The sequence below is a fragment of the Urocampus carinirostris genome, chromosome 9 (assembly GCF_059441175.1).
Source record: "Urocampus carinirostris isolate Australia breed hairy pipefish chromosome 9, RoL_Ucar_1.0, whole genome shotgun sequence".
Lineage (NCBI taxonomy): Eukaryota > Metazoa > Chordata > Actinopteri > Syngnathiformes > Syngnathidae > Urocampus > Urocampus carinirostris.
In genome coordinates this window covers 15,329,863-15,345,472 of record NC_142357.1, presented here as the reverse complement: position 1 = coordinate 15,345,472, position 15,610 = coordinate 15,329,863, and the positions used below count along the sequence as shown (strand labels likewise).

The 15,610-nt window shown below is 41.0% G+C and overlaps 1 protein-coding gene across 1 annotated transcript; it reads left to right on the top strand.

The window, feature by feature from the left end:
- Window positions 1-2,731: 2,731 nt before the first annotated feature.
- b4galt7 (beta-1,4-galactosyltransferase 7) lies at window positions 2,732-13,648 on the top strand. Its single transcript, XM_088344632.1, has 6 exons — window positions 2,732-3,206; window positions 6,741-7,073; window positions 8,287-8,512; window positions 10,783-10,866; window positions 10,941-11,045; window positions 12,293-13,648. The coding sequence occupies exons 1-6, from the start codon at window positions 3,154-3,156 to the stop codon at window positions 12,446-12,448; spliced, it is 957 nt and encodes a 318-aa protein (XP_088200758.1). The 5' UTR covers window positions 2,732-3,153; the 3' UTR covers window positions 12,449-13,648.
- The last annotated feature ends 1,962 nt before the right edge of the window (window positions 13,649-15,610 follow it).

Below are 15,610 nucleotides of genomic sequence, written 5' to 3'. Positions count from 1 at the left end.
AATTGTTTGAATCTGAAATGACCAGAATCTACCAAAGTATGTGCTTGTTCATGGCAAGCAGTGCCCCAATACCAGGCTTGGACTTAATGTTGATGCTAAATTTTGACTGAGCTACATTAAAATCACTTTAAAAAGTTTTCAAAATATATTAACTCAATTTGCTAAATGCTTTGCAAGGAACACTTGCCTTATTCCACTCCACTATTTGAGTCCAATGGTATGTGAGCAAACCCAGCCATGGGTGAGTACTGTTGCGGTTCCAAGGTCCCATAACCGGCTACGCCTAGTCGTCAGTGCACCACTTGCTGTGGTGTGTCTTGGGCCAGTACAGCCTGGTGATGCCTATCCTGACTGTCTTTAAGGGTAGAGGTTTACTACCCCACATGAAATGGATAGTACTGATTTATATGGTTATCAGGATCAGAAGAATCCTCCTACAGTGACTTGCGGAACTATTTGGCCCCCTTGAACATTGTGACCTTTTGTGACATTTCAGACTTGAAACATAAAGATATAAAACTTATTTATTGTGAAGAATCAACAATAAGTGGGACACAATTATGAAGTGGAACACACTTCATTGGATATTTTAGACTTTTTTTTTTAACAAACGAAAAAGTGTGTTTGCAAAATTATTCAGCCCCATTTAGTTAATACTTAGCGGCACCTTTAACGTAGCGCCACCTTTTGCTGGGATTACATCTGCAAGTTGCTCGGGGTATGTATCAGTTTTGCACACGGAGAAACTGATATTTTTGCCCATTCCTCCTTGTTAAACAGCTCGAGCTCAGTGAGGTCGGATGGAAAGTGTTTGTGAACAGCAGTTATCAGCTCTTTCCACAGATTCTCAATTGGATTGAGGTCTGGACTTTGACTTGGCCATTCTAACACCTTGAATGTTTTTTTGGTGAACCATTCCATAGTAGATTTTGCTTTGTTTTGGATCATTGTCTTGTTTGAGGACAAATCTCCGTCCCAGTCTCAGGTCTTTTGCGAACTCAATCAGGTTTTCTTCCATAAAATTGTCCTGTATTTGGCTCCATCAATTTTAACCATCTTCCCTGTCCCTGCTGAAGAAAAAGCAGGACCAAACAATGATGCTGCCACCACCATGTTTGACTGTGAGGATGGTGTGTTGAGGGTGATGAGCTGTGCTGCTTTTACGCCAAACATAACGTCTTGCATTGTTGCCAAAAAGTTCCATTTTGGTCTCATCTGACCAGAACACCTTCTTCCACATGTTAGGTGTGTCTCCCAGGTGGCTTGTGGCAAACTTTAAACAACACTTTTTATGGATATCTTTTAAAAAAAATGGCTTCCTTCTTGCCACTCTTCCATAAAGGACAGATTTGTACAGTATATGACTGATTGTTGTCCTATGGACAGATTCTCCCACCTCAGCTGTAGACCTCTGCAGTTCATCCAGAGTAATCATGGGCCTCTTGGCTGCATCTCTGATCAGTTTTCTCCCTGTATGAGCTGAAAGTTTAGGGGGACGGCCCCATCTTGGTAGACTTGGAGTGGTCTGATACTCCTTCCATTTCAATAGTATTGCTTGCACATTGCTCCTTGGGATGTTTAAAGCTTGGGAAATATTTTTGTATCCAAATCCAGCTTTAAACTTCTCCACAACAGTATTTCGAACCTGCCTAGTGTGTTCCTGGTTCTTCACGATGCTCTGCGCTTTAGACAGTCTTCTGAGACTATCACAGTGCAGGTGCAAGACTTGATTACACACAGGTGGATTCCATTTATCATCGTTAGTCATTTAGATTTTCATTGAATCGTTAAGAGATCCTCACTGAACTTCTAGACAGAGTTTGCTGCACTGAAAGTAATGGGGCTGAATCATTTTTCACAACCACTTTTTCGTTTTTTATTTGTTAAAAAAGTTTAAAATGTCTAATAAGGTCTGTTCCACTTCATGAATGTGTCCCACTTATTATTGATGCATCACAAGAAATTAGTTTTATTTTTCAATGTAAAGCGTCATCCCACTATTCAAAGATGAGCTAGATCTCTGCATTGTCGGGCAGCAGCGTGTGACAATGCTGATACTACACTGGTGACCAAAAGACAGAAGTTGCTCCCTGAGAAAACAAAATGGGACAACACATCGTTTTAAATACAGTAGTTTGATATTCTATTTGTCCATTAATGTTCTGGGACAAATTGTGTCATTAGGTGCTCCAGACATGTTTACACCTGTTCTGCCCCGCCCCTACTTTTCTCTGTATTTCACACTCGGATGTACAGGTATCACGGACATTGGGAATTTGCAGAACACAAGTTCATATATTTACAACAGCAAAGTTGATAAATTATGTAATATAAAAACATTGTGAGTGTGGTAAAATTTCCATGCCATGGCCTGTGATAATTTACATTGGGGTATATATCCCAGTTCATTATTTTATCTTCTAAGGTACTGCACCTGTATCCCAGTACAAGTATCATCTGCTGTACTGCCTCTTGTGGGTAATATCCAATGCCTGTGGTGTCTGGGCTTCAACGAGGAGAAATTCCATGCCTGTCAATTTTTGTACCAAATTTTTGATTAAAACTAAAGTGTTTTCTGTTAACTTATCAACATATACTTGCATTTCTTTCCAATAAAAATGCATCACAAGAGCTCGCTGCACATCAGCCCTGTATACATCTATAATAAAATCAGAGAGTAGTATTTTAAAGTCGGAACATTTATTGTGCTTTGTTTCCGCTGGAGCAGAAAACGAGGTTGTACAGGATAACGATCTGCTTTTCACAGACATTTTGTCTTCATGAAAATATATTAAATTATTATATATTGGTTTAGTTAGAGCTTGCGACATAATATACATTGGTTTATTGAGCGCTTGCGTCATGTCCGTTTCCAATGAGCTGTCGTATCTTGGGCTGCCGCTGCGCGAGCTCGCCAGCGTCACCTACGCCTAGCTCAGGTGCTCTACTTGTCAATGCTACGTGCTAATGCTAAATGCTACGTGTCATCAGTGTCCAGCAGTTGACGCCGCTACTGCCGCCGACGTGACCCATCGGTGGCTGCAAAAGAAAAAGACTTTTGTCGCTGGAGATGATTATTACCATGGCGGACATTGAAGACTCGCCGGGGAATCCGAGTTGCCTCTTGAAAAAGTGAACTTTAGAAGAAGCACGATGATGTTCTCATCCAGGAGAAAACCTGTGCTGTATTTTAAGGAAGAGAGAAGGTAAATTGATTTCCATGACACCCCCAAAGTTGTCGAGCAAGACAAACGAGGTTAAGTAAAAGTTGGAGTAAAATTCGACACAGAGTTTTGCAACAAGTATCCACAAAACGAATTATCCCTACTGTCTGTACGTGTTTTTTATTTTAAGGGTTACAGATCTTATCATTACGGGGTTTGTTTAATGTTTTCAGTCTCTGTAATTTGCGCAGATTAGACATTTTAAGTATAACACAAAAAAAAAAACATTCTAAAACTTAAACCATTTGAAAGGTAAAGTGTGTGTTATTGAGCACCTTCTAGCTGCACAAAAACTTCATTCATTTTAAATATCTTAATTTCAAAATAAGCAAACATATATAAAGATCATTTAAACTTGCATTTTTTGTACGTCGAGAATTATTCATTTAGTTTACATAACATGAGCTTCACCTAGCGCAGGGGTGTCAAACTTATTTTAACTCGGGGGGCGGGGGGGCACACGATAGAACAAACATTCTGTCGGGGGCCGGACTAGTAAATTAAAGAGAAAGAAAGAGAGATAAAGAAATAAGAGAAAGAGGGAGGGAAAAGTCAAGTCATTTTTATTTGTATAGCCCTAAATCACGAAGAGAGGGCGGGACAACGTGAGAAAAAGAGAGCGTGAGAAAGAAAAGATAAAAAGTCGTGAGAGGGGAGGAAGAAAGAAATCCAAAGAGAAATAGAAAGACAGAAGGTGAGAAAAGAGAAAAGTGTGAAGGGTATGAAGAGGGAGAGAGAGAAAAGGAAAAAAGGAAGTTAGCGCAAAAGAGGTTAAAAGACACAGAGAGAGAAAGAGACAAAGAGCAACAAAGGAAGAGAAAAAGAGACACAGAGAGTGAAAGAGACAGAGTGGGAGAAAAGGGGTGGAAAGGAAAGAGAGAGAGAGGGAAATAGATACAAGTACAGTGTCTTTGTGAGAGGCACCTGGCTTTGGCAACATCAAGTTGACATATTTCAACCTGCAGCTTGTTTTTCTCTTGCGCTTCTCTGAGTGTTCTCTCGCGGGCCGGATTCAATCCCTTGGCGGGCCTGATTTGGCCCGCGGGCTGCCTGTTTGACACCTGTGGCCTAGAGGGAGCTGCCATGTTTGTGTGTCATCTCGCTGCTACGGGTACCCCAAAAATACCTTCCAGAGGGCTGGGCCCAAAAAAAAAAAAGAAGGGAAAAATGGTGCTTGTTTGCCCTCGAGGTGGGATCGAACCATATGATTCAGAGGGGTTAAAGTAGTGTATGTTGCCGAGACGCTCTGCTGATGAAGGGATGCACTGCACAGCAACTCACTCTTGTTGGGCTGTGGGCTTAATGTTCAATGTCAGGTTGGGAAGATCAAAGTTGAAGGAATTTTTGGTGAATGTGAGTGTGTTTTTGACTCTAGCCACTCCCACTTCGACTTTAGTATATACTGGTAGATAGATTCTTTGGTCAGTTTGGGTCTCAGTAGATTGTATTCGTTTTTTGTGCTTTTAGCATTCTGATTGCCTACACAATCAGCAACATCTCCTGGTCTAATAATACACACACACACAATACTCAAAAGCGTCTCTACTGAATAATATACTTGAATGCAGGGGTGACTGTCTCGTGGCCCGCGGCCCGCAAGACCAAAATTTGTGGGCCCCGCCACAATATGAAAGCTTAATGTTAGTGCAGCCCGCGCGAGGTTGATGTGGATGCTAATTAGTTAAGCAGGGATCAAAATTAACACGCCAGTGATTGAGATGGATGTTTGTCTGCACTTTAATGATTGGCTAGCTGCTTCCTGGTTTGACTTATTGTAGTTCGTACATATCACAGACTATTAGTTTTAACAAATTAGCTGGTATAATTAATGTTTTTTTTTTGCAAACTTATCATGTAATATTTTATTTTAAATAAAATGTGGAACGAGGGGCTGCTGTACTGGGGAAGGAGCTAGTCACTGCTGTTGAACTCGCGTTTGACTGACTGACTGACTAACTTTTGGTGAGTTTCTGCCTTTGAAAACCTGTTGCGGCCCAACCTCAGTCGGACCCTTATCCTGGTGGACCCCATGTAAATTGTATTTGAGACCCCTGCCCTGATGACATAGAAAAGTAAAATAACATGGGTCGGCAACCTTTTCTGTACCGCGGACCGGTTTAATATCTGACAATATGTTCACGGCCCCAGCTGGGTGGTTAGTGCGTCCGCTGTACAGTTCTGAGGTCATGGGTTCAAATCCAGTTACCAGCCTTTCTGTGCGGGGTTTGCATGTTCTTCTGCATGGGTTTCTTCCGGGCACTCTGGTTTCCTCCCACATTCCAAAACACATGCATGTCAGGTTGATTGGCTGGTCCAAATTGTCCTTGGGTGTGAAAGAGCAAGAGAGTTATCTGTCTCTCTGTGCCTTGCGGCTGGCTGAAGACCAGTTCAGGGTGGCCCCTTCCCACTGCCCGAAGTCTGCTGGGATGAGCTCCAGCACCCCCGCGACTTTACTGAAGATAAGCGGTGGAGATAATAGATGGATGGATAATCTGTGTAAACCCACTGTGTAATCATGTGCAACATTCGGATGTCCTTGTTACATTGCACCGAAACCCATGCATTCATTTTCTGAACAACTTATTCTCTCGAGAGTTGTTGGGGCGCTAGGCCCATCCCAGTCATGTTCTTGGAATGTGGGCGGAAACCGGAGTGTCAGAGGGTTTGGGGAGAACATGCAAACTTAACACAAAAAGGTCGGTAGCTGGAATTGAACCTGGGACATCTGAACTGTGAGTTGGACGTGCTAATATAAACATATACTCACTATCGTAACGTTTAACCCAAAAAGTCACACCTATATGCGTGTCAAGTAATTAAAAATTAAAAACTCACCAAAGTAACTGACCCCGGCAAAAAACGTCTTAATGTTCTTGACATAGGGATGCGCGCATTCTTCAACACACTTGACGAAAGTTGTTCAATGGAGACAAGTTTACTATCTTTGCAAAGTGGGCTGCAGTCGACTATTCTCCACACTGGTTGGCTAAAAGCACATAAATTTGGTTTGATTCCTCGCTGTATCTTCCACGGACGGGGATTCTCGCTTCCAACGTGTCAGTTAAAATCAATAATAAGCAAAAAATAGTGGAATTTATTTTCATTCTGTGTGGCCTGATACCCAATGGCGCACGGCCCAGTACCCATCCGTGGCCCGGGGTTGCTGACCACTTGTTTTACAAGATCAAAACAAACTTTAAATATTTACAAGCTATTTTTTGTAACGTTTATTAATGTCTTAAATTGAATCTAAATTTGCTGATGGTTTTGGATATGGCTTTGCACCATTTGCAAAATTTCAAAATCTGACAAGTAACAACATGTGTATTCTTTTCATTTAAAGTGTGACACCCTACAATAATTTGCCTTACTGTTGTTTTTTTGTCGCATTTTGACAAAATAGCAAGCATACCCAATGTTTACATTCAAGTTTTAACTATATAAATATATAATACAAAGGATGTGTAAGCTACGGTCTGTACTGGCACAACCCTCTAATATCACCGGTGTGTAAAGGAGGCTGGCATGCGGTCGCTGCTCAACATACAAGCTGTTGGTCGTCTGCGTGCTGCTGCTGTTGGCGTCCCTTCTGTGGCTGCAGCTTAGCTGTTCGTCGGACACCGCTGGTTACCGGATGCGGGACAACCGCGTAGCGCCTCCGTGCCGATCCGAGTTTCAGCACCGCCATGCAGATGAGGCTTCCTGGGGTCCTCACAAGCTGGCGCTCCTAGTGCCCTTCAGGGAGCGCTTTGATGAGCTGCTGGTTTTTGTGCCCTTCATGCACGCCTTTCTCAACAAGAAAAAGATTGCGCACCAGATCCTTATCATCAACCAGGTGGACCACTACAGGTGAGTTGTCATCATAGGAACTAGGGTTACAACAAATGACTATTTCAATGGTGGACTGGTCACTGACGATTGAAATGATTAGTTGAATTTGTTGTGTGGAAATTTACTGTATATACATAAAATGGGTACAATGAAAATACATCTTTTTATTGAACAAATATACTATCTAAAACCAATTGGTGCAGTGCTCACACACTAGAGAACTAAATCCATAAATATACCTCTGGCCATTTTTTAGGGACAAGAAAATAAATAATGAATGAAAATCATGTTTTCATTATCCATGTAAACCAAGGCACGTAAGAAGTAGAATAGTATATGAAATAAATATGATGTCAATTTTGTGAAGTTCATTTAGTGGTCAACTCCAAAGTCAAAAGCATTAAAAAATCCTTAACAGTTTGAAATGAAATGCTTTTAATGAATGATGCATGTCATTTTGAACGTTTTAACAGCTGACATTATATCTCTGGACTGCATGCGTTTCATTTCAAATCCGTTTGTCCGACACACTCTGCCATAATCTTCTAGCTCTCTTTCTTTAGGCAAATGTACACGTATGAAATATACAATGGCATGTACTCAAAATTATTATTGGCTTGAACGTTATTTGAGTCTTTCAAAGGCAGGTCATACTCTGTCATGCTAATTGTCTGACTGTTTTCTTTAAATGTTGAGGTTCTGCTATGATAGGCAAGGTGTGCTTTGTAAGTAGTCCTTTTTTGGGCCGTATCCATGCTAAAATGCTCCTAAACTTTACAAGTTTGGATGCTCGACATTGGCGCTACTTTTTCTCTGTTAGAGATTATATTCATGTAGAGCAGGGATCACCAAAGTGGTGCCTGTGTACCTGGATGTGCCGGTGGACCTGTTCTGAAAGTAGTTAACCAGTGCTGGGTCATTTTGATTTTGTTTTTTGGTTGACTGAGTTTATTTTATCCTACTTCCAGTGATTCACCTGGTGATAACACGAGTTGTTATTTCAGAAATGCATGCTGCGTGCCCTCTGCACTGACTAGTAACAAAAAGTAGCTCAGTTTAAGAAAGGTTGGGAACCCCTGCTGTAGAAACTCTTCAGTTGAATAAACGCATGTGGTAACAATGGAATCCATTCCGACAATCCTGATTTTGGTTGACAACGCCGACTAATCGTTGCAGGACTAATATAAACCATGAAGCTGGCGTGCTGAGTAACGTTTGCCTCGGTCGTCAGGTTCAACCGGGCTTCTCTGATCAACGTGGGCTACCTGGAGAGTGCCAACGACACGGATTACCTTGCCATGCACGATGTGGACCTGCTGCCCCTAAATGAAGCACTAGACTATGGCTTCCCTGCTGAGGGGCCCTTCCATGTGGCCTCGCCGGACCTGCACCCACTCTACCATTACCAGACTTACGTGGGCGGCATCCTTCTGCTCACCAAACAGCACTATCACATGGTAAGCGCCATCACCCCCTGATTTAACCCGCGTCATATGCCCCGAGGTTGTATTTTTGCTTCTAGACCAGCATTGGGGAAACTTTTTAGGATCAAGAAATTTAGATGTGGGCCAGCCAGGGGGAAAAAAGGCCCATTGATGTATTTCTTTTTTTTTGTATATGGACATAGAGTCTTACATTCAATAACTTGGAGATACATAAGGATAAATGATAACATAAGCTAATCCATTTTTTCCTCATTTTTATTTACCTACACAAGTAATGTTTCATTGTATTTGTTTATTAAGGAACCATTTAATCCGAATGGTTTTTGAACACTCAAAATGTTTAAGTACATATATTTATGAATAAAAACTTTAATTAAAAGTTTTAGCAAAATAAAATATCGTTTTTTAAAACACTAAATTTGATCATTTGCATTGGAAAACTCAATGCAATAGGGTGCAATAGGTTCTGGACGTTCGTAAGTTAAATTTGTTCACAAGTTGCTTCACTGTTGTATTTTGTATGTTTGAGGTTTGTATAAGTAACCTGTTTGGTTTTGAAACTGAAAAATAAACGTTTGATAAAATAATATGCTCTATAACGTTACAACGCAGGCTGAATGATGAAGCATAGTACTGAAGAACAAAGCTACACACTAGGCGTTGACATTCTGTGGTATGTGAAGCCCTTTGAGACGCCTTGTAATTAAGGGCCATCCAAATAAACATGACTTTACTTAGACAGATAGATACTTTATTCATCCCGTAGGGAAATTCACACTTCTAGCGGTATCCTTGTGTTGACGGATAAAATAGTAAAATAAAGATATGGAATACAAAAATACCCAATGTAACGTTTTGCTATAGAGATACGGAAAATACACACTGTAGTAAAAATATGGTAATATGCAAATGTGGGGGTTGGGTTCAATGTGGGCGTTTACTCCCCCGAGTGGAGTTAAAGAGCTTCATGGCATGAGGAAGAAATGATCTCCTCAGTCTGTCCGTGGAACAAGACTGTGACAGCAGTCTTTAGCTGAAGCTGCTCTTCTGTTTGGAGATGATGCTGTGTAGTGGATGTAATTAATTGTTCATGATTGACCGCAGCTTGTTCAGTGCCCGTCTCTCAGCTACAGTTGTCAGGCTGTCCAGCTTTGTGCCCACAACAGAGCCTTCCTCACCAGTTTATTAAGACGAGAGGCATCCTTGACTATAAAGATAAAGTTGAGTTTAACTTACTTTTGGAAGATGTGCTTAAGAGGTCCTCCTCCTTTGTAGACCACCTTGAGCGTTCTTATTCCACTTTCGTTTCAAAGAAAATGGCTCGCCTACTATTCTTTAAACTTTACACCAACCATAATGAATGGATGCACGAGATATTAAACAAAAAAAGGTCAAAGTTCTTATCGCGCTAGCAATACAGTACACGTTGTTATTTTTACACACGAACCAGGAAGTAGAAGCCTGATTTCTTCTTCGGGGTGGATACTAGGTGACCTTTCACTGCACCACGCGGCGGAAATAAGCACTGCAATACTGTCCTCTACTCGAGAAACGGTGCGCACATTAAAAATCTAACAGCAATGTCTGGATATTTTTCTACATCCCGAAAAAAATGTTCGTATCTACCGTTTTTCGTAAGTCGAATTCTCGTAAGTAGGGGAGCGTCTGTGTCTATGTTAGTATTTTCTATTTTTGTTAAATGGGCTGGGTTAAAACACCACAAAGGTCCTAACGTGGCCCCCTGGCTGTAGTTTGCCCATCCCTGAGTTTAATGTTTAAACAATTGATTTGATGATTTAGAAGACCTTTTCTGCGTTTTTTTATTTTTTTATTTTTGGTGAAAATGTTTACTTCAATTTGGGAACTTTGCTGTTATATAAAGGAGAACTTCTTTAACCTTCTGCAAAGACGCCCAGGGGCTATATTTTAATTGTGCATTTTATAATCCGAGTGACTGCAATCGTTTAGTCTCAAACTGTATGTACATGGCTTTTATGTTAAGTCAAATAACATCAGGATCGCTTGTTTTCTGAAATGTTTTCTGGTTGATAAATGGTAGCTAGCAAACGCAGGTAAGTCTGTTTTTTGGCGACATCCAGTATACATATTTAAACCTGCATCTCATTGTTTGATGCAATGCGGCTCGTTTTTCTCTTGTGCTTCTCTCAGCATTCTCGCAGGCAGGATTAAACCCTTGAGTGCGCCTGATTTAGCCCGCGAACTGTAGTTTGCCCAACCCTGCTCTAAACTCTCAATTGCTCACAACAAACATATGCCCACAGTGCAACGGGATGTCCAATCGATTCTGGGGTTGGGGCCGTGAGGATGACGAGTTTTACAGACGTCTGCGAAAGGCCGGGTTGCAGGTGAGCGGTACGACATTCAAAATGGAGGTGTTTTGTTTTTCTCTGCTGATGTGAAATTTGGTGGCCCTTTGCAGTTGTTCCGGCCCAGTGGCATCGACACGGGCTACGAGACCTTTTTGCACGTGCACGACCCGGCATGGCGCAAGCGGGATCAGAAGCGGGTGGCGGCCCAAAAGCAGGTTGGCACCGCTTGCCTTCTCATGTCATTAGCCTCGAGCCCGTTTGCACCCCATCCTCCAAATTATCGAACGATAACTTTCTACATTTGCGGATAAGTTAGTAATCCAGGTGTTCGACTGGCATGTGCACAGCATTATCTTTATTCCGGTAAACAACAGAACAATTTACACAGAGCGCCAATGGTAGCTTTCCTGAGACCCTTATGCAATCTCCTACAAGACATGCAGAACAGCATTGCAGGCCGTGGTTCGTTGAACCGTGTGCATACAATTGCATTTATCAACCTGTTTGGTTCGATAGAAGATTGGATTCAGCTGCGTGGAGGTGGGTAGGAGCTGCAGTACCCAATTTGGCCACGAGAGGGCATTAGGGAAGCAGAGCCCATGAAAGAAGATGATCTTTGACACAAAACCTATTTAAAGACACCTTTGGAGGCCCAAAGCAAAACTCGATCAGCTGAAAATCAGATCGGCTGAATTTATAAAATGGTTTAGGCAGATTTTGCTTCCGTCCAGTTTTGTCCGTGTAACAAAACTACACTAATTATTTACAGTTACTAGTTAAATTATTTAAAATAGAACTCCGTTACCTTGTCTGCCTCCTCCCCCACACCCATTTCCTTGTGTTTTTTTTTTTATTTTAATTCTTTTTTTCCAAATTGAATGTCCAATACAGGCTGCCCGAAACGTTCCACATGGTTCAGGAAGCGTCCCGTTTTTTTTTTGTTTTTTAAATCAAATATTTTTTTCCTGCAAAGGAGTGAACCAGCGATAACTGAAGTGCAAAGTAGCGAGGAGTATTTAGAGTAGGGAGAATATTTTAAAAGTTGTATGTGACAATATGAGTTATGCCGTAAAATGCAGCCGTCTGAGTGCATCACTATTCATTATTTGCATTTATTGTGTAAAGTAGTAATGCTTCATCTAGTAAAGACAGTAGAGTTACTAGATTTTTTATAACGCCTGTTGCAGAGTAAATTAATTGTGTTTCAAGAACGTGTTCCTTTATAATGCAGACCAAACACTGATTTTGTCTCATATAACTAGTTCAGAAATACAATACACGCAGTCTGATGTGCTCAATCGGCTTGTAAAAATGGATAAAGTTATTTTTGTCCAGCCTGCTACATTTGGATACCGAGCGGCATTTAAATGTGAAGGCTGCTCAGTTTTCCAAATGGTCTATTTTCCAAATTTCAAGTGCAAACTTCTCTCAATTGAATGCCAACTGTTTTGTGTTCTTGCAGGAGCAGTTTAAAGTGGATCCTGAAGGGGGCCTCAGCAACCTGCGCTACGAAGTGGAGTCCCGCCAGGAATTGACTATCGGTGGTGCTCCCTGCACAGTCATTAACACCAGACTGCAGTGTGACCAAGATCGGACGCCCTGGTGCCTCTTAGCCTAGGACACAACAAGTCCGACAGTTTTGTCGAGAAGGCAAGATGGGCTGATCTCATCAATGGGAGATCCTCAACCGTGTCACAAAACCTGTATTTATTCGGCATGGGACAAAATGGCGTGCGGGATCTGCCAGGTTTTGAATGCAACCATATTGGAGTACCTCTGTTATGAAGGGGGTAAAGCCGTTATTTTTTTGATGATCTGAGCGGAAATCGGGAAGGAAAGTCTGGCGCAATAGTATGCAGCTGAGAAAGCCAAAATGAAAAGAAAGCTCAGCATTCCAAATCAGGCGCAGTCATTGCCCTGCTACACTCCAATTTTCAATTATTATTTGATGCGTCCTCACAGTTATCAACACCACTTGCTCCAAAAGCAAATTTAACCGATAAGAATTGCAAATGCATCCAAAAAAAAACAACAACAAGTTGGCTAATAACAAGAACGTTTGATTAGATGCCACCAACATGAGCTAGCGCAGGTCAAAAATGACATGAAGATGAGTATGATTATCCGAAATGATAATCAGAAGAACAATCTGTTTCTCAAAATATCGTATTTGAAGCCCCAGTGTGTAATATTTTACCTCTTGATGGCACTGTATTGTGTAATGTGAACCAAAACCAGTGCCACAGAGCACAGCATAGCAGCAAGTTGCCAGACAAACATGGCTGCGACGTTCGGTAGCGATTTCACTGTAAATAAAATACACATTTCTCGACTTTTTTAAACATATAAATTCACATTGGTATGATAATTCAGGTATTTTTGCCTAGTATGACAAATCAATGTATATTTTTCACTGAATTGACATTTATTTGTACCACTAGTAGGCACTAAATATTACACACTGTTCTTTTAAATTATTTTGAAATCCTGCTGAATCCTCTTTTTGTGTGGGGTTTAAAATGATAATAAATCCTTGGTTTGAATTGATTAAAAATGCCCCTGTTGTTGGAGCAATCCTAAAATTTAATTGCACCCATGTTAATAGCGTTAGCTTATTTAAAGTTATGAACAAATCATGTGTTTGTTTCAACTGTAATCAAATCAATTTACCTGCTGAATTTTGACTCATGAAAATGTTTTTTCCTTAAATTACTCGGTATTTGGTCATAAACAGGCTTTACGTTCTGAAATGACAAAAGGTGGAAGAAGACTATTTCTTAATTTGTTACTTTTTCCTGATTAAAAAAGATTAGTGCCATTTTTTTTTTTAGTAAGACATAACACACAAAATCCTGAAATTATGTCTCTAAAATGTTAAAATCCTATGGGTGTATCGACGGCGCTGCAAATAGTGATCAAGCAAGATGGTTTCAGATACATTGCATTTCTGATCATTTCTTCCAACGCTCATTCAATAATTTTTTAGGGTATTGTCATTTTCAAAAAAAAAATGTCTTACCTTGGCACCCAGCATTCAAGCTGGCCTAGCGCCACGTAGTGGTGATATGGCGTTGCGCCTCCTCATGCCAAACCCTAATTGCGCCTTGATGGTTGGCTCTTTTTATCTGTCACATTCATTCAGCCACCGTCTTGATAGACGTGCGCACGCATGTCCAAGCTGTTTCTTTGCTCACAGACAAAGAAACGGGATTTGTCACTTTCTATTCAACCTTCTGTCGCGTCCCTGCTCTTTCTTTCAATCTCCTGCTAAAGGTTTGAGATGGAATCATTGAAGTGTTGTCCTCATTAGCAGCAGAGTCGAGGGTAACGTGATACACACAACTGCAGTAATAGGTTTCACTATGTTTTCTGACCGTTTCACTTTTTGTAATGGGATTACTTTAAGGTTCGGCCCGAACCTCAGCCTGGTTCTTTTATATTAAATGCTTGCTATACTAAAGATAATGGGGTTCGAACGGGTGCTTGAAGTTGCTGAAAATGCTTGAATTTTAATGTTGTGTTTTCAAGCGTTGAAAAGTGTATGTAATGCTTAAAATTGTTGCCATGTTTCTCCACAAGTCTGCTTAAAAATGATGCTGACACTTCTGTGTGATGGCTTTGCTTTGCCATTACATTTATTCTTACCTCATGATAAACGGCAGCTGACTAGTTTTTATGGCACTGTCCTATGGAGCCTCATCACCCCTAACAGGTAGCGTCCAAGAGGATAAGTTCATGCTAAATGGTTCTATGAAATGTGTAATAGTGCAGGGATTATGTATCATTTATGGACATTTATAATGGGCCCTGCAACAAATAGAGGTAGCATTTTGGCCATAAGAAAGGTGTACAAACCCTGAAATTAGAACCAGTAGATTGCATATTCTCTTTGAAAATTCAGAAAGATCGAATACACAGCTGTTAAGCCTTTATTTAGTCTAATGTAAAATAGTCGTTGGTTTTATATTCTCTTGGCCGACCACCCATGCGGGCTCAAACTTAGCCTCACCAATATGTGACCCAATGCTCTTAACTGGTTCAAGCTGGATATTGTGTGCAGGAGTGCTTTTAGATAGGAAAGCGCACAGGAAGGACAAGTTACAGCAATCTAGCGGACAATCTCAAGTCTAATATCTGAGAGGCCTAATCTAACATAACAAGTACTGATTGTGCTTCTCCGGTTTTCACTTGAGGATGTATTGGATTTAGATTTGGAAACAAGCTTGGCCAGTCCATCCTCTTTACCCTTACCCCCTTTAGAAAAGCCTTATGGAACAGTAATCTGCAGGCTTCAGTACGACAGGAAACTAGACATGTATTTTAGTTGATGACACTTGCATACCTGTCAAACCTGAGTAATAATAATGTGTCAAGATAAAGATATATTCGTGAGGGTTTGTTATATGCTAATACACAGGAGATCTAGCTGTAAATGGTCTACATTTATATAGCACTTTTCAAGTCAATGAAGACCTCCCAAAGTGCTTTACAATGTGCTTCACACTTTTCCCTTTTACACACTAACTAACCGATAGCAACTACCTGCTATCGGGGGCATTAGGGATTCTGGGTCTTGCCCAAGGACACTTCGACATACAACACGGAGGTGGGAATCGACCTGCGACCTCTTGATCCCAAGACGAGCACGTTACCTCCTGAGCCCCAAAAGCAAATATTGTAGCCGGTTGTTGAAGTAAGTGTTCAATAAAATTCTATTGGCAGTGGTGGGATTTGAGCCCACGCCTCATCAGAGACTGAAGCTGAAATCCAGCGCATTTGA